The sequence below is a fragment of the Rana temporaria genome, chromosome 4, assembly GCF_905171775.1.
Source record: "Rana temporaria chromosome 4, aRanTem1.1, whole genome shotgun sequence".
Classification (NCBI taxonomy): domain Eukaryota; kingdom Metazoa; phylum Chordata; class Amphibia; order Anura; family Ranidae; genus Rana; species Rana temporaria.
Window position 1 is genome coordinate 340,912,724 of NC_053492.1, and position 21,044 is coordinate 340,933,767.

At 45.6% G+C, this 21,044-nt stretch overlaps 1 protein-coding gene across 5 annotated transcripts; it reads left to right on the forward strand.

Moving 5' to 3' along the window:
* Positions 1-30: 30 nt before the first annotated feature.
* On the forward strand, positions 31-20,614 carry SRSF7 (serine and arginine rich splicing factor 7). Of its 5 annotated transcripts, none has more exons than XM_040350774.1 (8): positions 31-163; positions 12,798-13,004; positions 14,519-14,695; positions 16,074-16,154; positions 18,337-18,441; positions 19,006-19,089; positions 19,450-19,485; positions 19,849-20,614. In XM_040350774.1, coding segments are annotated over exons 1-8 (747 nt in total). In that variant the 5' UTR covers positions 31-161; the 3' UTR covers positions 19,904-20,614. The 5 variants fall into 5 exon arrangements, with proteins under 5 accessions (XP_040206708.1, XP_040206704.1, XP_040206706.1 ...); XM_040350770.1 differs by lacking the exon at positions 31-163 and adding an exon at positions 10,463-10,653; XM_040350772.1 differs by lacking the exon at positions 31-163 and adding an exon at positions 10,463-10,653 and having other exon boundaries at positions 14,519-14,671.
* Positions 20,615-21,044: the final 430 nt, after the last annotated feature.

Here is a 21,044-nt window from a genome sequence, read left to right on the forward strand (position 1 = left end):
TGCAAAGTAGGCGGGGATTCCTGTACTGCTTCCTAGTAAAAGAACATTTCCTGTACGGAGCTGACTGTGTGCGGAATGCGGATTGGCCCTTCTAATCCCAAAGTCATTGTTCTGGGATACAAAGCATCTTTTATGTCTTTCTATAACAAGTAAATCTGTATATGTAAGTATTTTCTAAATGTGAGACCATTTCAAATACCTTCAGGCTGAGGGGGAGGTCAGACGGGCAGCCCCGGCTTCTTTTGTATTTTCAGGTGTTGGGGTCCGTTCACACTGGCCAGTGGCGGCTGGTGCTTAAAATTTTTTTGGGGGGGGGGCGCAAACGGAAAAAAAAAATTGCAGCCTCACTGTGCCCATCAAATGCAGCCACTATGCCATCAATTGTCACCACTGTGCCATGCCATCAAACGCAGCCACTGTGCCATCAATTGTCACCACTGTGCCATGCCATCAAACGCAGCCACTGTGCCATGCCATCAAACGCAGCCACTGTGCCATCAATTGTCACCACTGTGCCATGCCATCAAACGCAGCCACTGTGCCATCAATTGTCACCACTGTGCCATGCCATCAAACGCAGCCACTGTGCCATGCCATCAAACACAGCCACTGTGCCATCAATTGTCACCACTATGCCCTTTAATTGTCACCGCTGTGCCCTTTAATTGTCACCACTGTGCCCTTTAATTGTCGCTGCTGTGCCCTTTATGTCACCGTTGTGCCCTTTATGTCAACGCTGTGCCCTTTAATTGTCACCACTGTGCCCTTTAATTGTCACCACTGTTGATGTCACTATGCGCTTTAATTGTCCCCATTGTAGCCACTGTGCCCATTGATGTCACTGACTGTGCCCTTCGTCGCCGATGTGCCCGTTCATGCCACTGTGCCTATTGTCGCCACTGTGCCCATTAATGTCACTGACTGTGCCCTGTAAAGTGCCCCTTTCCCCCCCCGCCCGGCACTTACCTTTACTGGAGTCAGCCATCCACGTCCCTCGATGTGTTCTACCGCCCTCAATGACTGACAGGCGTCTCAGCCAATCAGGTTACCGGTAGCCATAATCGGCCAACCTGATTGGCTGAGACGCCTGTCAGTCTTATCCAAGGAGCGCATCCCTAGTGCGTTCCTTGTATAAGCTTCCGGGACCCGAGGGCTGTACTCGGAAAGCCTATCAGAGCCGTTGGCTCTGATAGGCACTTCCGTACAACCAACCAGCTGCCGTTATTCAGATGGCCGGACATGAGCGCCGACCATCTGAACAGCGGCGATAATAACATAGATTCGTGCAATGCATGAATCTACGTTATTAGACTCAGTGGCGGTGAGAGCCAGAGGGGGCAGCGCCCTCTATGGACGAACCGCCACTGCATTGGGCAGCTATTAAATCGCAGTCCCACCACGACGAGAAAAATATTATTTTTTAGAGCGCAGTGCGAAGCAATCCACCGCATCACAGCACGCCGTGGCCAATAATACCTAATGAAGTATCACTGTGTGACATTTCAATAAAGTTTGTTTAAAAAAAGTGAACAGTGCATTGCGCGTGCGCCCCAATAAGCGCATCAGCCATCCTATTGCATCGCAGCTGCTGTAAATAGACCCCTTAGGCTGGATTCACAATAGTGCGATGCCAGACATCGCATTGGATTCGCACTGCATTGCCGTGCACATCAAATGCAATGTAAATTTAGCTAGGCAAACTATGGCTGAAATCGCATCGAATTCGCACCAAAATGGTGCAGGACCCTATGGTGAACACCCAATTCCTGTACCATTTAACAGTTGGCACTGCGAACCGATTTGGAGGCGTCATTAACTTTACATTGACACCCGCATCGGTTTGCAGATGTCAGCGTGATTCAGGTGTGATTCAGGTGTGATGTGGGAACTTGCACAGGAATTGCAGGGTTTCCCGCATCAGACCAGTGTGAACAAATCATATTGTTTTCATACATTAACTACTGTATTTTTAAACTCGCTGCATATCTTTGCATGATCTTGTTTAGACCTACCACTTGTAGCTCAAGGGCCTGCCTGAGTAGATATAGGTTGATTGGATAAATTAGGTAGGTTCTCCTATTACACAATTTTGGTAAATCTGAAGCGGATTGTACAAAGATTGAATAATCATATTGTAACATTTAGCCTACGTTCACATTGGGCCGATTTGACATGTCAAATCGCATGCCAAATCGTCGGCTATTGCCGGCAATAGCAGTGACCGAATTGGTGCAACGCCGATTTTGGGGCGCCACACCGATTCCTAAAAGTTGTTCCTGCGCTACTTTTGGCGACTTCGGGGTGCGATTTCAATAGACATCTGTGCAGGAACCCGCACAGATGTCTCTGAAATCGGACTGACATGCAGGTATGAAATTGTGAGTTCAGCTGCAGAGTGAACCTAGGCTTACTGTATAGTGGTGACACGCTTTGAATTGATTGATGTGCAATTTAGTCAAAACGCTTAAATCTGCAAACTATCGAATAGCTATAACTTTCTTTCCGGTTGATTTAGATTTTGTTACGACTGGATTTGATGAAACAATTGATCGCCCAGAACAAAATATGAGGGCTGGTTCACACTGCTGCAATGCGTGAACCCTGCGCATCACATGTGTCCCGGTGGCAGTTCACACTGCCCTATGCGAACTGCTGGGAGTGTCAGATAAAAGTTAATGACACCCCCAAAACAGTTTGCAGATCACAGTGCGATCTGCAAACTCGGACAGGAATCAGATCGCATGCAATCCAATTCTGCTGCAGACAAAAAAAAGGGGCCTGTGCAAGTTTGATGCAAACTCAGCCATACGATCTTTATGGCTGAAATCGCATTGCGAATCACATCCGATCTCTGACATCACACCATTGTGAACCGGGCCTTAGGCCACATTCACACCTGCGTTTCTGGACAACAGTGAGCAGATGCAAAAAAAATAAAAAAATCAGGTGACCTATCGCCTCCCAGATGCCTGTCAAATGCCCTCCGAAAAGTGATTTGATGCAACAATCCCTAAGGCCGGCTTCACACTTGTGCGTTGCGTTTTTGAGCTCCGTTCTCTTTGCCAAGTTTTCAATCAGCTGTTCAGCGGATCCAGATGACCTTGGAAAGGGGAGGGAGGTCTCGCCACTGTTATCGTGAGGGAGAACTCCACGCCAAATTTTAAATAGAAAACAGACATTGGTTCCCCTCCATGCGCATACCAGGCCCTTAGGTCTGGTATGGATTTTAACGGAAACCCCTATGCCGAAAAAACGGTGTGGGGTTCCCCCTAAAATCCTGAAGCGTACCAAGGCCGTATGCCCTCAACATGGGGGATGGGTGCTTTGGGGCAGGGGGCGCCCTGCGGCCACCCCACCCCAAAGCACCCTGTCCCCATGTTGATGAGGACAGGGCCTCTTCCTGACAACCCTGGCCGTTGGTTGTTCTGGTCTGCGGGCGGGGGGCTTATCAGAATCCGGGACCCTCACCCTATGTGAATGAGTATGGGGTACATCGTACCCCTACACATTCACCTGGTGGAAGAAAAATGTCAATAAAAAAACACCACAGGTTTTTAAAGTAATTTATTAGGCAGATCCGGAGGTCATCTTCCGACTTCGGGGGTCTCTTGCGACTCTCCGGCCTCTTCTCCTGCTCTCTGGTGGCTTCTCCGCGCTCTCCGGTGCTTTCTTCCTTCTGCCGGGCACCACCGTTATCTTCTTGCAGCTCTTTTACTAGCGGGGGCCCGGTCTTCCTCGTCGCCTTCTTCCCTCTTCTCTTCTTGAGATGTTGACTCGACGCTGCCTCCCGTCGTAATGCCGGTCGCACTGTGCGCATTGATTTTTTATAGGCATGGGGCGTGGTCACCAGGTGATGCCACCCGGTGACCACGCCCCCGTATGACCTCACAGTCCCAGGGAATGATGGGACTGTGAGGTCATACGGGGCGTCACCCGGTGACCATGCCCATATAAATCATTGCGCGACGTGCAACCGGCATTACAGCGGGAGGAAGCGTCGAGTCAACATCTCATAAAGGCGAAGAGGAAGACCGGGCCCCCGCTAGTAAAAGAGCTGCAAGAAGATAGCGGTGGTGCCCGGCGGAAGGTAGAAAGCACCGGAGAGCGGGAGGAGAACTGGAGAGCGCGGAGAAGGCCCCCGGAGAACGGGAGAAGAGGCCCAGAGCTGCCTAATAATAAATTACTTAAAAAACCTGTGTAGTGTTATTTTTTTGCCATTTTTCTTCCACCAGGTGAATGGGTAGGGGTATGATGTATCCCATACTCATTCACATAGGGTGGGGGGCCCCCTTATTAAGGGGGGCTCCCGGATTCCGATAAGCCTCCTGCCTGCAGACCCCGACAACCAACGGCCAGGGTTGTCGGGAAGAGGCCCTGTCCTCATCAACATGGGGACAGGGTGCTTTGGGGTGGGGGGGGGCCCCCTTCCCCAAAGTCCCCCCCCCCCCCCCCCCCATGTTGAGGGAATGTGGCCTGGTATGGTTCAGAAGGGGGGGGGGCGCTCGCTTGTCCCCACCCCCTTTCCTTACCGGCCGGACTTTGGTGTGGAGTTCCCCCTCATGATTCCTGTTCAGAACGCAACACATTTGCGAATCAGATGCGTGCCCATAGAAGATAATGGGCCTGAATTCGCACCTGAGCCGCACTACAATGCCTGAAAAACGCACACGTTTTTTGGGTAATGGGCAGTGCGAATGCATCGCACATATGTGAACCAGCCTCATTGAAATCAATGTATTTTATGTTATGCGATTTGGATGTGGTTTAAGCCGCAACCAATTCTCATAGGTGTGAACCCGGCCTAAAGAACAGCCAAAAGTGAAGTTGTCCTTTTCCAGAACACTTGTAATAAAGTAAAGGAGTTGGCTGTCATGCTGGATAAAAGACATCTGTACTTTTTGAGATGTGGAGCATGTATGCAAATCAGGAGTCCGGACTTTCCAGATATGCGTGCTTGTTCAGAGTCACTGAACTCATGTCGATCTTTGACAGGCAGTGAGGGGAAAATGTGTTGCCTCACTGCTTGTTTTAACCCCTGCATTGCAGACGGTTGTGATGCAGTCCTATTTACTTGAATGTGTTGTCTTTGGTGGCAGTACTCCCCAAATATGTGTGTTCAGATCCACCAAATGGAAAAGGATGCAACTTTGTTCCGTTTAGCCCGGGTTCACACTGCTGCGATCTCATATTGCATGTGATTCGCACCTGCGCAGGTGCGATAACATGCGATCTCTGATCGCATTATATTCGCACAGAAAATAGTGCAGGGACTTGTTTCTCCCAACACTAGAATCGGATCGCATGGGTGTTCTCACCTATGCGATCCGATTCCTGTGCGAGTTCGCACTGCGATCTGTGAACAAAACTTGTGGTTTCATTAACTTTGTTAATCACACCCGCAGCAGTTCACACAAGTCTGTGGGAGAGGAGCGATGCCGGAAACAGCGCTGTAATAGTACTGGTTCCTGCATTGCATCAGTGTAAACCCAGGCTTAATAAATAAATAACTGACCTGAGTGGACACAAGTGTATATAGGTGATCATCCACAAGCTCATAGAAATTAATTGCTCTGTGTTTTTCATATGAACATTGCCGGAGAAAAAACGGAATTCACGTGTGAAAGAGCGCAGTCTGTTATTGCTCGAACTTTCTAACAGAACAAACTGTCAAGCAAAAGTGGCAGTTACAGGGTTACTGCTGACAGGAATGCTTACAGTGGTTGGATTTTATTATTTTATTTAAAAAATTTAGGGCATACCACATGCAGTGCTTTTTTTTTTTTTTTTTTCAAAAAGGCATGGAAAGTAGGTTATTTGGGTTCCAATGGCATAGTACACACCAGTGCAGTGCATTCCAGTGCGTTTCAGTTTCAGAAAACCAAAGTACAACGTGCTGCTTTTTTTTTCCCTGCACTGTACTGCACTGTGCATACAGAAACGCATGCGCAGGACGTATTTGTGGTACCGTATGTGAACGGACACTCATCCCAAATGGGCTAAAAGATGTTTGCTGTAACTGCTTATAAAGTGTTAGCCAGAATTCAGCTTCAATTTGTAAAACTGGTCATAGATTGGTAGAATTTTAAATAAAAATTCTTGGGAAAATAAGGTTCTAAAAAAAGTTTATAAATGTTCCTAATCATTAGTGGGTCAAATCAATGTTTGTTTTCATCAGCAGAGCCGAGAAAATTTCAAGGGAGCAGGTTGGAAAATTTCTAACAGTAAAATGTTGTTTTCATGAGGTAAAGTCCATTAACTCCAAAATCAAATAGTAAATGCAAACAAAATCTTTCTATCCATCTATGGCCAGCTTTGGTAAAGTGCAGATAAAACGGTGAGTGCCTCTAAAGGTCCATACAAACGATCGGATTTCCCGACGGGAATTTTCCGACAACAAATGTGTACAAAAATCCAAAGTACAAACGCATGCTCCAAACCAATGCTAACCATCAGACAACATTAGCAGAAGTTGCCCAAAGGGTGGCACTAAAAAGCTGAAAAACCATGTAGTTTCATGTTTGTTGGCCAACAATTCTTTGCCATTTACAAGTTCACAGCCAACACCCTACGGACAAAAGTCCTATGCTTTTTGTCCACGGAAAATCCGATCATGTGTACCAAGGCCTAACACTACCCTCTCATCTGATCGAAAAAGCTGCTGTCTAAGCGTGTCTCCATTAGACCCCTTTTACACTGAAGCAGTGCTAAAGCGCCAGTCATTTTGCAGTGTTTTAGCGATGCTAGTGGGACCTTTAAAAAAAGAGGGAAAAACACACACACATTATTTATGAAGCTGCCAATTGTTTCTATCCTGGTATGAGAGGTTTTAGAGCAAGATCTACCACAGGTATCTAAGGCCTCATGCATACAGGCATAAAAAAAGCTTCTTTAGGCCTCATGTACACTGCTGCTGGTAAACGGACATTTAGGAGCAGTTGGGCATTTTTTTCAACTGCTCCTGAACTTTCCTCTGTTATCTTATCAGTACATGCATACCTTCCGATTGAGTCGAGAAGCCAGGAGATTCACGTCTGGCGTGCCCTATCCCTGGCAAAGTAGCCGAAACACATCCGGGTGTAGCGTCCATTCTCCTTGGTCCAGCATCTGGCGACTTATGTAGTCCGCTTGCCAGTTTTCTTCGCCCGGATTGTACACGGCTGATAGAGCCAGCACGCTCAGCCCACTGCAGGATGTGAGCGACCTCCAATGCTGCAGCCGAGCTTCTTGTTCTTCCTTGATGGTTGACATATGCCACCGCTGTGGCGTTGTCTGACTTGATCCTGACCGGACATCCCTTAAGTTTCTGTGACCATGTGGAGAGGCACAGCCATATCGTCCGAAGTTCCAGCACATTGATCGGCACGTGGGATTCTTCCTGCGTCCAGCGACCCTGTGTCGACTGTACGCCCCAAACACCCCCCAAGCCGGTCAGGCTGGCGTCCCTCGTGATCACCGTACAGCGAAAGTGAAGGAACGACTTCTCGGACTGAAGAGTCAGAGATCTCAGCCAACAGACCAGGGAAACCCTGACTAGCTGACTCACCCGGATTTGACAATCCAGGGTCAACGGAGACTTGTCCCATTTGGACAGGATCTCCCTTTGCAAGACTTGAGTGTGGAATTGAGCATACGGTACCGCCTCGAAGGTGGACACCATGAGACCCAGGACTCGCATGCAGAATCGCAGTGACGACCACCTGCAGGATGCCAACAGCTTCACCACAGTCCGAAGAGTCTGCAACCTTTCCAAGGGGAGAAAAACTCTCACCTCTGAGGAGTCCAGAATTAAGCCCAGGTATTCCAGAGGTGCTGAGTCTGCACCAACACTGACTTCTGGAGGTTCAGTACCCAACCAAAGTCTTGAAGGGTCTGACTGGCAATCACCACATCCTCTTCTAATTCTGAGTCTGAAGCGGCTCTGAGAAGGAGGTCGTTCAGGTAGCCCACAATAGCGATTCCTCGCTGTCTCGGCAGAGCAAGAATCGGGGCAAGCACCTTGGTGCCGACGCCAGGCCAAAGGGGAGAGCCACAGATTGGTAGTGATCATCCCTGACTGCAAAGCGCAGAAATCGGATGCCTGACATATATGGGGACATGCAAATATGCGTCCTTGATGTCCAAGAACGCCAGAAAATCCTCCGGATGGAGTGCAGCGACCACAGGGCGGACTGACTCCACCCTGAACTTTTGTGCTTTTACAAAGGTGTTGAGGGCCCTGACAGGATCGGACGGACCCTGTCCTTCTTTGGGACTACAAACAGATTGGAGTAGAATCCCTAAATCCTTTCCGGCAGCGGCACAGGTACTATCACCCCGCACCTCAGCAGGTCCTGCACTGCCCCAAACAGGGTGTTTTCGACGAGCCTGAACCGACCGGTCGGAAAGCAGGGAGGTCCATCGAGCTGCAAACTCGCGAAGGCGACCCCCCACCCGAGAGTCGGGTGGGGGCAAACCTTCATGCTGTGGCAGGCTTGTTTGGCTTGCGAACCCAGGGACGCTTTTGTCCTTCAGCTGGCCCTTTGTCGGCCTGGGAGCGCTTACCTGCGCGCTCAGACTGACGAAAATACGCTTCTGAGCGGAAATGGAGGGCCCTGGCCTACGGCGCGGCTCCTTACCCTTTCTGGATTGTGGGAGCAGCATGCTCTTACCCCCAGTGACATTCTTAATGTCATCCAGCGAAGCTCCAAATAGCCTCACTCCCTGGAAGGCCAAATCCGCCAGAGCCTTCTTGGAAGTCTGGTCCGCGGACCAGCATTTTAGCCAAATCAGGCGACGTAGCAACACAGCAGATACTGAATCCAAGGCTGCATCGCAGACATACTTAAGGCCATGCACCAACTGGTCAGCCAGTTCCACGCAGACCGTGGAAGCCTGTTGCCTCTCCAACTCATGGTGCAACAACTTTACCCATTCTGTAAGTGTCTGTGACACCAGGGCTGTGGCCAATACTGGCTGCAATGCTGACCCCAGCACCGTTAACATGGACCGGGCCACCGCCTCAGTCCTCCTATCTGCAGGGTCCTTAAAGACAGGGGTCCCCTCTACTGGAATTGTGGTTACCTTGTTTAACCTGGATCCCGGGGGGTCCACAACTGGGGGAGATGTCCATTTTTTGAGGAGACTCTCCTCAAAGGGTTAACGGACCGCCATGCTTTGTCTATAAACGTATCAAAATAAATTGCGTAAGGAAACACCTTAGCAATGCAGGTTGGCTTGTGGGACCCAAAAGGGATCGACACCTCAGTAGATGCCCCCGCCATAAAAAAAAAATCGCAATAAGCATATAGTGATTGGTTTGCGCAAGAGTTATAGCGGCTACAAAATAGGGGATAGAATTATGACTTTTTATTTTTTACTAGTAATGGCGGCGATCTGCGATTTTTGCGGCTGCGATATTGCGGCGGACACTTTTGACACTATTTTGTGACCATTGACATTTATACAGCGAACAGTGCTATAAATATGCACTGATTACTGTATAAATGTGACTGGCGGGGAAGGGGTTAACACTAGGGGGCGAGGAAGGGGTTAAATGTGTTCCCTGGGAGTGATTCTTACTGTGGGGGGGAGGAGACCATCTGTGTCCCTATGTACAAGGGACACAGCATCGGTCTCCTCTCCCTGACAGGACGTGAATCTCTGTGTTTAGACACAGAGATCCACGTCCCTGTCTCTTTGACTGCCGATCGTGGGCACATGGTAGACATTGCGGCCGCCAGGCACGCGCATCGGCAGGCACGGCTTTTCCCCGAAGTAAGCAGAACGCTCATGGACATCCACCCAGAACGCCCATGGACGTCCACCTGGCAGGAAGCGATGCGCTGTAGACAGGGCTTTTTTTCAGGGGGAACTTGGTGGAACTCAGTTCCACCACCTTTGGCTCAGACCCTTTGGTGCCTCCTCACCACAATCACTTGTAAACACAGAAGTCTGGTTTCTGTGTTTACAAGTGACAGCTCTGCACTCTGTGTGTAACCCCCTGAACTCTGCACTCTCTATGTTATGCAATCCTGGTATTTAATGCCCCTTTAAGACCCTTCTACTGTTTGTGAAATCTGAACGGGGTCATGGTTGAGTTCCTGCACCTATTTTCTGAGAAAAAAAGCTCTGGCTGTAGACGTCTTTTGTCTATAGCGCGGGCACCAAGAGGTTAATGTAACAAAAAAAAGGATGTTAAGGAGTCTGGAGCTCATCCATGTAGGTTTGATCGTAAGTGGAATTTGTGTGTAAGTCAGAACACTTCATTTGTAAGTGTAACTTCCGCCTGCGCAGGGATATGGAATGTTCTGGGTGCTTCTGGCTATGCAATACATGTAGCACTGCAATGTGGGATGTTTCTGGCGCTGCTCTGAGGTATCCAGGACCAGCGTGGAGCACAAGCAGCCGACATTAAGGTCGTTCTCCAGTGTTCATAACTCGGGGACTGCCTGTATGTGTATACACAGCACTACATGTGGCCAGAAGTTGAGGGGGGTGTATGGTGGCTTCCAGCACTTCCTGGAGAACTCGAGACGCTCAGGAACTGTTGACATCACTTCCTGGTGCTCCGCACGCACGTTACACCCGCCCCACCCAGCTGGGAGTGTCTCCAACAGCTTTACTTCACATATACACATCAGCTTTCCACGGGTCAACACTAGACTCCTTAACATTGTGAGTACTTTTGTTTTTAGAGTATAAATACTGCTCGTATATCAAGACAATTTTTTTTGTAATTGCTTGTATAGCGTGTTACTGTTAAACCGAAGTATTACTGTACTTTCCATGTAACATTGTCTTAGCGCCAGCTTGTAGACCTGACTATGCCTCTTATATGTAACTAGAAAGTTTTACATTCTATGTAGCGCTTCTAGGTTCCGGTTATTAGTACAATGAAATGTGACGGTTTATGAATGGCGTGTGCTTAGTATCGGTGAAGCTCTGCATTCATTGTGTGTCCATCGAGCGCCATAGACACCACACGCATACACACACAAAAGGGGCGGAGCGTCCCTAGGCTACTGCCCTATCCACCCACTCTTCTTGAATGTGGGCGTTCCTAAGACTTGCGTAACACGCTTTTAGCCAATGGGAGCCAGGTACTTTTGCAGGCTGTTGTAGCTCTTATAAGAAACGAGCAGGCGCTCCGCCATATTCCAGCTCTTATAAGGGTTGTTGCAGGAGAGCCTTCGGGAGGACTGATGTCGCGGTACGGGAGGTACAGTGGTGGTAAGTACACGTCGCTGTGTGACGGAGCGTGCTTTAGGGACGCCATTGTGTTGAATGTGGTGCATGGAGCTGTGTTGCCAGGCAGGCGCTTCCAAGGCATGTGTGGCCTGCAGCGGCCATTTTGTGAGGCGCGCTAGTCACGTGCTCGGTGTAGCGATTCGGGCGGTGTATTGCTGTGAGAGGGGGGAAATCTCCAGTCATCTCTTGGAGAGGTTTGTATCGTACATGAAGAGGGGCGTGTTGGGCCCATCACCTCTATTGTGTCCTCACCGGCCGAGTAGAGCGGGCTCCGTGTTACCTCGTGTTTACTGAGCGCGCTAATCTCTTTCTCTGGTCCTGTGTGCGATCACTGGGTCGCTGCCGCCATCTTTGCTATAACGCATAGCATGGCGCCAGGACTCCCGCGATACATGCAGCACCCCCATGGGTCGGAGATTTATGATTTTTTCTGATGGGATTATCAATTTGGCGGGAGCTTTGTACACCTTTATTATTGCAGCTTCCCAGTTATACGATGTCTACATTGGTTTTCTATATTAGGCCGCTGTGTTTTACAAATGCATGTGTGTTTTTTTAAAGCGTTTTCTGGGTGCCGGTTACCCAGCATGCAACATAAAACTTGAGCTAGCGACAAAAAATGCAGGCCCATTCTTGCTATGGCTTAATTTCAATGGGGGACGGTGTTTGGTCCAGTTTTGAAAGATCCTGCATGCCGGAGATTTCAAAACACAGTGGTGTGAAGAGGCCGACCCCGCAGGACTCTGCTGACAGACAGCAGCTCTCTGCTTGGGGAGCTGAGAGAACCGAACCATCGGCGGTGTTCGATGTCTCGGTTCTCAGCACGCCAGGGGACAAATGCAGCATTCACCTAGGTAAGTATGATGGGCAAAAAACTAAAGTCGTGTGTGTGTGTGTTTAAAAAAAAAAAAATATATATATATATATATATATATATTACACACACACACACACACACACACACACACACACACACACACTTTTCTTTTGCTAGCCAAAGAAAAGCTAGGGGCCTAGGGAGAACAATGCAAGCAACGTCTGTCTGCCCATCCATTCTTTGAATGGATGTTTGCTTTGAATTTGCCCAACTTGTGAAAAATTTGTTGACATGGAAACTATTTTAATTGTGCTCAGCCTATACTATTTGTGGTCCAGGATTGGAATAAAGGTCATCATTGTCAATAACTTTTTTTTTTTTTTTATGGTGGGCTGTTGGGCTGCTTTCACACTGAGCAGCTGTGGGCGTCACCGATGCTGCGGTTTGGCTGTGTTGCCCATTGATTTCAATGGGTAGGGGCGCTTTAGGATCCTCCTACAGCACTGCAAAGATGTACCACCCTGCCAGCGCAATGCTCCAGTGTGAAAGGAGAGGTGCTATTTTTAGTGTTCTAGCGCCTCAGTGCGAAAGCAGCCTATGGGATGAGTTTTCATGCAGTTGGGGAATATTGCATAGTTAAAAAAAATCTTGCCTAGTATGTAGTCTGCATATGTTAGGTTTTGTCTTTCTATATGCTTCCTTCATCAATGATTTGATGATATATTTTTTTTTTTTTCCCATTATTTGCTATTAGGTTTACTGTCTATTTTCTATTCTTAGACGCAAAAGTCTACGTGGGTAATCTTGGTACTGGTGCTGGCAAAGGCGAGTTGGAGAGAGCTTTTAGTTACTACGGTCCTCTGCGTACAGTTTGGATTGCAAGAAACCCTCCAGGATTTGCTTTTGTTGAATTTGAAGACACAAGAGATGCTGAAGATGCAGTGCGTGGCTTAGACGGAAAGTATGTTGAACTTTTGAAAGTCTTTTATGTTCTGAAAATACCCTGCATGTCAGAGCTGGTGTAGAAACCTAGAGAGGGAAAAAAAGTTGTGCCCATAGCAACTGATTTGATGGTACAGTGACTGTCATTAAAGCGAAGGTTCACCCAAAAGTGAACCTCTACTTTTTGGAACCCCCCCCCATTTGACACTTTTCAGGGAGGAGGGGGTGCAGATACCTGTATAAAACGGGTATTTGCACAACTTTCTGGTATAGAGTCCCGCCCCTACGCTTTAAGGCCTCACGCACACTGGACGTTAAAATAACATTATAAAAATGCTAGTAGCTTCGCAGTGAGTTTTTCTACCTTTTTTCAATAGTGTTTTTTCGTGTTGGGGTGTTTTTTTTTTTTTTTTTTTTTTTTTCCAATGGATCAAAAACGTTAAATGCTGGTGAGTGATGTTTTTGAGCATTTATCAGCATTAGAGCATTTTTACAGCTGGAAAAACGTCTCTCAGAACCCACTATTTTATTTTTATATTTTTTTTCTGCTCAAAATTGCCACTGCCCAAAACTGCTAACAATAGCAGACAAAAAATTCTCCTGCGCTTTGGTATCTCCTGCTATAGGGTAACGTGGTCCAATTGCAGGGTTTATTCAACAGTCTTGCAGCCGCCCTCAGAATCATGGGAATTCATAAGGCTAAAAAAGAAAGGAGGGCGCACTGACCTAGTGTTGTATTACCGTATAAAAGGGTTTTATTACATATTAAAACAATGGTTATACTCACAAAAATGAGTTGTAAACAGCACTTGGCAGACAATACAACTGTCACCGAGGCTCTGAGGAAAGGGGTTCGCCCCTGAAACGCATCAGCCATATCGCCGGTTTGATACCACCCGATCCGTGTTGTCACCGTTCTTCTGGCGTTGCTGTGTACCAGTTGTATTGTCTGTCAAGCGCTGTTTACAACTAATTTTTGTGAGTATAACCATTGTTTTAATATATGTATTAAAACCCTTTTATACGGTAATACACTAGGTCAGTGCGCCCTCCTTTCTTTTCTCTTTTTTAGGCTTCAAAACTGCTAACAGCCTATGTGTGCATGGACATATAGGATAACATGATGGAGAGTTCATTGACTGTAGAAAAAAACGTCTACTGGCAAAAACAGCTGCTGTAAAAACATCCAGTGTGCATGAGGCCTGAAAGTAAGGCCTCACCTGCACTGCTGAATTGTCAGGTTCCAGACACGTTCTGCTGTATATTTAGTATACAGCATGCTTATGAGTGCCAAATGCCTGGTCTGTTGCTACACTGCCATTTTTCTGTTATGGTTTTTAGTGTGCCCTTTGGTGATGTAGGGGATGGATAATGAAACCACAGAACAATAGGGGGACTGTAATGGCGTTCACCACTCAAAAATGTTATATCCTGTTAAGGCTTGATAATCGTGGATAAAATGTATGCTGTGGTAATTTGTAGTAATGTGTGTGTGTGTGTGTGTGTTTTTTTTTTTTCTCCCTCTGGATACAGGGTTATCTGTGGCTCAAGAGTAAGGGTAGAACTGTCAACCGGCATGCCGCGTCGTTCCCGCTATGACAGGCCGCCAGCGCGAAGGCCATTTGATCCAAGTGACAGATGTTATGAATGCGGTGAAAAGGGGCACTATGCATACGACTGTCAAAGGTACAGCAGGCGTAGAAGGAGCAGGTACAGTTCATCTTGGCTGGCTGTAATCCGACTCGCTCAACAAGTACTTATTTTTTATTTTTGCTGTGGTTGTTTTAAAGCAGCAGTCCTTAAGTGAATAAATGTAATCAATTATCTGACTGCCCATTAGACTAGATGATGATGCAGGCTGTAATACTTTAGGGTATAGCTCTTTTGCTGTAGTATTAAATTTACCTAGTTGCTTAAAATAAAATGTGTCAAACATATATGACTGGGCAGTACTGACAGACCTACGCTTTACTATATTTTCTGTTATAGTCTCTAAATTATGTGATCCTATTTATCCTGGGGGGGGGGGGGGGGGGGGGGTGATATCTGATCAACAGGAATTCTATGGTCTGATTTTTCCTTAGTTTATAATTTTGGCAGTTCTGTCTCTTGCCCTAAAACTGTATGTTTGACAGGTTAAACGGAAGCCTTGTTGCATGCTCTTGCAGCTTACGGGAGGTTCAGAGGAAGCCCTCAGAATAATATAGTAAATGATAGTTTTTAATATTGGGTTAGTATTTCTCAGTATCTGCTGTGGCCTTAAATCTGTGGCACAACTGAAAACTGTGTTAGAATGGTGGGCTGCTGCTTTTCTGTTCTGGTACATTTGGCTTGTTTTACTTTTTGAATTGTTCAATTATATTAATAATCACCTGGTCAAAACCTTACAGGTTTCTTCGTTTGAGTCAGTCGCCTTGATTCAGAATGTCACGAGCCTTAAGATTTCATACTGAGGCGCCTTGCAAATCCGACATTATGATTCTGCTAGACCTTGAGGTGATCAGCATAAGAGGCCAGATCCCCTCAAACCATCTACATCTAGATCCACCTTTATGATTCTGTAGAGGTCATGAAATCTAAGATCTACTGTGATCGCCGTATCAAAGTAATACAGTATTGCCTTACAATTGGGGCTCCCCTCCGGTTTAGAAAAGAACTGCAGATTGACCACATTCCCATCTAGAAAAAACCTTCATGCGTCAATCAAGCCTCATCTGGCTCATATGGCTGTCAGTTTGATCGTCGTTAGATTGGAAGACCTACAGTAGATGAAACGATCGGCTGGTAGATCCTTCTAGACCGTATAGATCTTCTAGACCTTGGGCCAAAGAGGGTCGACCTGCAGACTTGCAAGGTTTATTTTAACTACCACTTCTAGTCTTTATATTTTAGAATATTTACTTTTAATGTGAAAATGGAATTCCTTTTTTTTAACAAGTTTTTTTTCTCCTGGGTAGATCTATTCGAGGCAAATAGGTTGCCTATTTATTTTTATTTATTTTTTTTCCAGACATTGGCAATGTCTGGTTAAGTTGCATTGTTCTTTGTAATTTAGCCATTAAATAACTTGTTCGTTTAATATATTCAGGTCTAGATCCCGCTCTCACTCAAGATCTCGGGGAAGAAGATATTCCCGATCACGTAGCAGAAGCCGTGGTGGTGGTAGGAGGTACGTTCATCTAATGTCTACCACCCATTCATTCAGTACAGTACTTTACAATAGAACGTTTGAAGTGCTCAGTTAGGTCAGGTTGATATGGGAGGGGGGGGGGGGGTTTATCTTTGTCTTCCAGTGTTTTCATAGATGGTGTTAAACTACTCTTGGCACGATTCCATACAGAAGAAAGCCGCTTTGCGCCCCCTAAACAATACCCTATAAGGACGTGAAAGAAGTTTGTTTGAAATCTTTGCAAATTTATTAAAACTGAAAACACATGTACATCAGTATTCACAGCCTTTTCCATGATGCTCAAAATTGAGCTCAGGTGCATCCTGTTTCCACTAATCATCGTTGATGTTTCTACAACTTGATTTGAGTCCACCTGTGGTAAATTCAGTTGACTGGACATGAATTGGAAAGGCACACACCTGTCTGTATAAGGTCCCACAGTTAACAGTGCATGTCAGAGCACAAACCAAGCCATGAAGCCCAAGGAATTGTCTGTAGACCTCTGACAGGATTGTATTAGGGCACAGATCTGGGGAAAGTTGCAGAAAAAATTCTGCAGCACCGTGAATGTCTCAATTACAGTGGCCACCATCATCCGTAAATGGACCACCAAGGACCCTTTCTAGTGTGTGCTGCCTGGCCAAACTGAGCAACCAGGAGAGAAGGGCCTTAGTCAGGGAGGTGACGTAGAACCCGATGGTCACTGACAGAGCTCCCGCATTTCTCTGCAGAGTGAGAAGAACCTTCCAGAAGAACAACCATCTCTGAAGCACTCCACCAATCAGACCTGTATGGTAGAGTAGCCAGACAGAAGCCACTCCTCAGTAAAAAGCACATGACGACCCACCTGCAGTTTGCCAAACGGCGACTGAAAGACTCAAACCATGAGAAACAAAATTCTCTGGTCTGCTGAAACAAATAAACTCTTTGGCCTGAATGGCAAGTGTCATGTCTGGAGGAAACCAGGCACCACTCAGACATCCTTGATGAAAACCTGCTCCAGAGCATTTCAGACTGGGGCGAAGGTTCATCTTTTAACAGAATAGCAACCCTAAGCACACATCCAAGATAACAAAGGAGTGGCTATGAGACAACTCTGAATGTCCTTAATTGGCCCAGACATAAACCCGATTGAACATCTCTGGAGAGTTCTGAACATTGCTGTGCATTGACGCTCCCCATCCAACCTGATGGCGATTAAGAGGTTCTGCAAAGAAGAATGAGAGAAACTGCCCAAAAATAGGCATGCCAAGCCTATAGCATCATACTCCAAAAAGACTTGAGGCTGTATTAGGTGCCAAAGGTGCTTGAAAAACGTATTGTGCAATGGCTGTGGATACTTGTGATTTATTTTTATTGTTTTCCCCAGTCTTATATTTAATTTGCGAAGGTCTAAACTTCTTTCATGTTGTCATTATGGGTTATTTGTAGCATTGTGAGGAAAATAATGAATTTAATCTGTTTTGTAATAAGGCTGTAACGTAACACAATGTGGAAAGTGAAGCGCTGTGAATACTTTCCTGGATGCACTGTATGTCCCTGGCAGCTCACTGGCTTCTGCTGACTGTCATGGTCTCTTGTAATGTGTCCATTCCTCACCAACAAGAGTGCAGGTGTCAAAGTTATATATATATTATATATATATATATGTGTGTGTGTATATATGTGTATATGAGAGAGAGAGAGATTTTTTTTTTTAACCACTTAAGACCCGGACCATTATGCAGGTTAAGGACCTTGCCCTTTTTGCGATTCGGCGCTGCGTCGATTTAACTGACAATAGCGTGATGTGGCTCCTAAACAAAATTGGCGTTTCTCCCCCCCCCCCCCTTGGTGGTATTTGATCACCTACGGTTTTTATTTTTTGCGCTATAAACAAAGAGCGAGAATTTTTTTCAAAATTGAATATTTTTTACTTTTTGCTATAATAAATATCCCCCAAAAATCTAAAAAAAAATTCCTCAGTTTAGGCCAATACATATTCTTTTCCCTATATCAGGGAACAGACGATCACTGCACACACCTCCCTGTTCTTCAGCTCCGGTGACCGATCGCGGCAATCGGGTCCCGGAGCGCACCGCATTTTGTAAGAGCTTGTAGTCTTTATTGGTTGTAATGAATAGTTAAAATGCAGACATAACTGCAAGACTTTCATATTTTCATGTTCTGTTTCTTTCTGTAGGTCCAGGTCTGGTTCTCCCCGGAGGTCAAGATCTCCTTCACCGCGTAGGTCCAGAACTGGAACTCCACGCAGAACTCGATCTCCCCCTTCTGTTAAAAGATCTCGGTACGTAACTCATGTGAAATTATAGCTTACTAATAATGGTCTCCCAGCTACTGTGCAGAAACAGTGTAGAACCTACTCAGGATTCTCTTGACTTCAATTTTGTCGTTTTGGGGTTTATTTACTAAAACTGGCACACTTAGAATCTGGTTCAGCTGTGCATGGTAGCCAATCAGCTTCTAACTTCAGCTTGTTCAGTTAGCAATAAAACCTAGAAGCTAATTTGTTTCTATGCATAGTTGCACTACATTTTGCTCACTCCAGTTTTAGTAAATAACCCCCAATGCTCCTATATTTGCATAAGGGGGCAGAGACTTATCGCTCTGCACAATAGTGTAACTCCTCCAAGTCGCTGTGCCGATTATTTTTTTGTGGCCACAAAGAGATCATGGGGATGGAACTGCTCTTATGTGCCTTTTCCAATGAATGGAAAGACCTTCCCTCAAATGGTAGATGGCCTTTATCACCTCCAACTAATACTGATCAGACTAAAAGTGTGTGTGTGTGATTTTTATTTGTTTTGTTTTTAAATTCTCTTCTCTCTCCCCCCCCCCCCCCCCCCCCCAGATCTAGGTCAAGGTCTAGATCCAGGTCTGTGTCACGCCCCAGATCTGTGTCACGCCCGAGGTCTGTGGCACGCCCCAGAAGCAGGTAAGATATTTTACTTCGATACAGGCTAGAATAGCTGTACTTTTTCCAGCCGTTTGTCTTGGAAATGTACTGTTGTAACAATCAATATGCATAATATACTGCTGATTTAGGAACTTGGTCATCCATTGCTGCAGAACACCCTGGGTACTTTACTAGATTAGATTATAATGTAACGTTTTTTTTTTCAAGATTAGAAATTTCCACAAAGCTTTGTACCGGGAACATAATTTTAAATTGATTAAAAATGCAGGGAAAACTGGGTGTGGTTAAAACTGAATTATAACCCTAGACTAACTTGGCATGGTCTCCAAACAAGCTGTGAATGCAAATGACTGTTTTATTTTTATTCTCTATCTGTAGGTCAAAGTCAAGATCTGTTTCTCCAAAAGGAGCAAGGTATATATTGCCAGATCCTGGTATTTTTACATCTTAACATTTCCCATGAATAATTTGTTTTAAAATTTTGATATGTGGCGTTGTTTCACATTTGGTATTACTTGGGGAAAGTGAGTTTTTAGTATACTGATTTTTAGGGGCAGTCGAGGACGTTTTGGTGGGTATAGGCTGTGTTGGGCTTCCTTGTTGTAGAGTCTGATGCGATCATATTTAATTTTCATTTATGGTTTACAAGTAATTAGAATCTATAACATTTTAAACCTTAAACCATTTTATTTTCCGTCTGTATGGGGTTTAAATCCTGGTTATGAGTTTAGAACTGGATCTGAAAACTTCTAATATATAATATATGTTTATTTTCAGTCGTTCACCATCCAGAAGCCCGAGGAGGAGCATAAGTGCGGAAAGGAATGGCTAAATGACCACTTGGAATTTATGGCGCTCCTGCCACAACTTTTTCACTTTTTTTGTTTGTGTTCTTTTTTTTTTTTTTAAAGTCTCACTTTGGTAGGCTAGCATATGTCTTTTTATATCCTGTCCACATGAAAGTGAAACCTTTTTTTGTATCTAAATTACTTGTGCAATGAACATGAGTTGTCCTGATTTAGAGTGTCTGCAGGAGGCAGATGTAAGTTTGCATGGCTGTAGATAATTTCACTTTTTTAGAACCTGTAAAATAAAACTTGCTCAGTGGCCAACTATGCATATCGTTTTGGCTTGTCTTCAAAAAATGTCTCAAGGGGCTAGACATAGGAATACTGATCATGGATTTTGCTAGCAGTGTGCCACTGATATCTTCATGGACTGGCTCTTTATTTTGTTCAGCTGTTGTTGATTCCAAAAATTAGTTTGAGACATGTATTCAAAGCTTGTTTCCTAAAGCTTTAAACCAGGTGTCTCAAACTGCCGTCTCCCCTAGCTGTTGCGTAACTACAAGTCCCTTCACGACTCTGCCTGTGGGAGTCATGCTTGTAACTGTCAGCCTTACAATGCCTCATGGGACTTGTAGTTCTGCAACAGCTGGAGGTCCGCCAGTTTGAGACCCCTGCTTTAAACACTGTTGCAGATCATAGAACTTCAAGTAATGCGATGTTATAAATAAAGTTTTATTTGTGTTTTGTTTTTCAAACTTCTGTTTCTGTGTGTTTCTTAATGGTTATAGAAGGGGCTTAGAAATATGTGAAGGTTAAAGAACAAGTGCACATAGATAATAGAGAGATATAGATCCATCTATCATTCCTTTTTAGTTAAACATTTTGCAGCCCTGCCTGACGCCACACATCCTTTTCTGGTAAAAAAAAATAGATTTGCTGTCCTCTTCATAATACCCATAGGTAGTGCAGTCTTATTCGTTCCTATGAGTAAGCCATGTTCTGCTTGAATGTAGATTACCCATAGATGTGAATTGGGCCATTGCACTAAGTAGACACTAAAAGGAGCTGGTAATGTTTTTGCTGGAAAGGTGGCTCGGGGCAGAGCTGCGCAGTGAATATTGCTGGGGCAGGAAAACGGGCATGTTTTCAATATGACATGCTGCATTTGGGGGTCTAAAAGGATGC

Excerpts from the sequence above, each read along its gene's own strand:
- SRSF7 (XM_040350770.1), top strand. The coding sequence starts at position 10,478 with ATGGTGGCTTCCAGCACTTCCTGGAGAACTCGAGACGCTCAGGAACTG. Across the intron at positions 14,696-16,073 it reads AGCAGGCGTAGAAGGAGCAG|GTCTAGATCCCGCTCTCACT; the intron begins GTACAGTTCATC and ends TAATATATTCAG. Across the intron at positions 19,090-19,449 it reads GTGGCACGCCCCAGAAGCAG|GTCAAAGTCAAGATCTGTTT; the intron begins GTAAGATATTTT and ends CTCTATCTGTAG.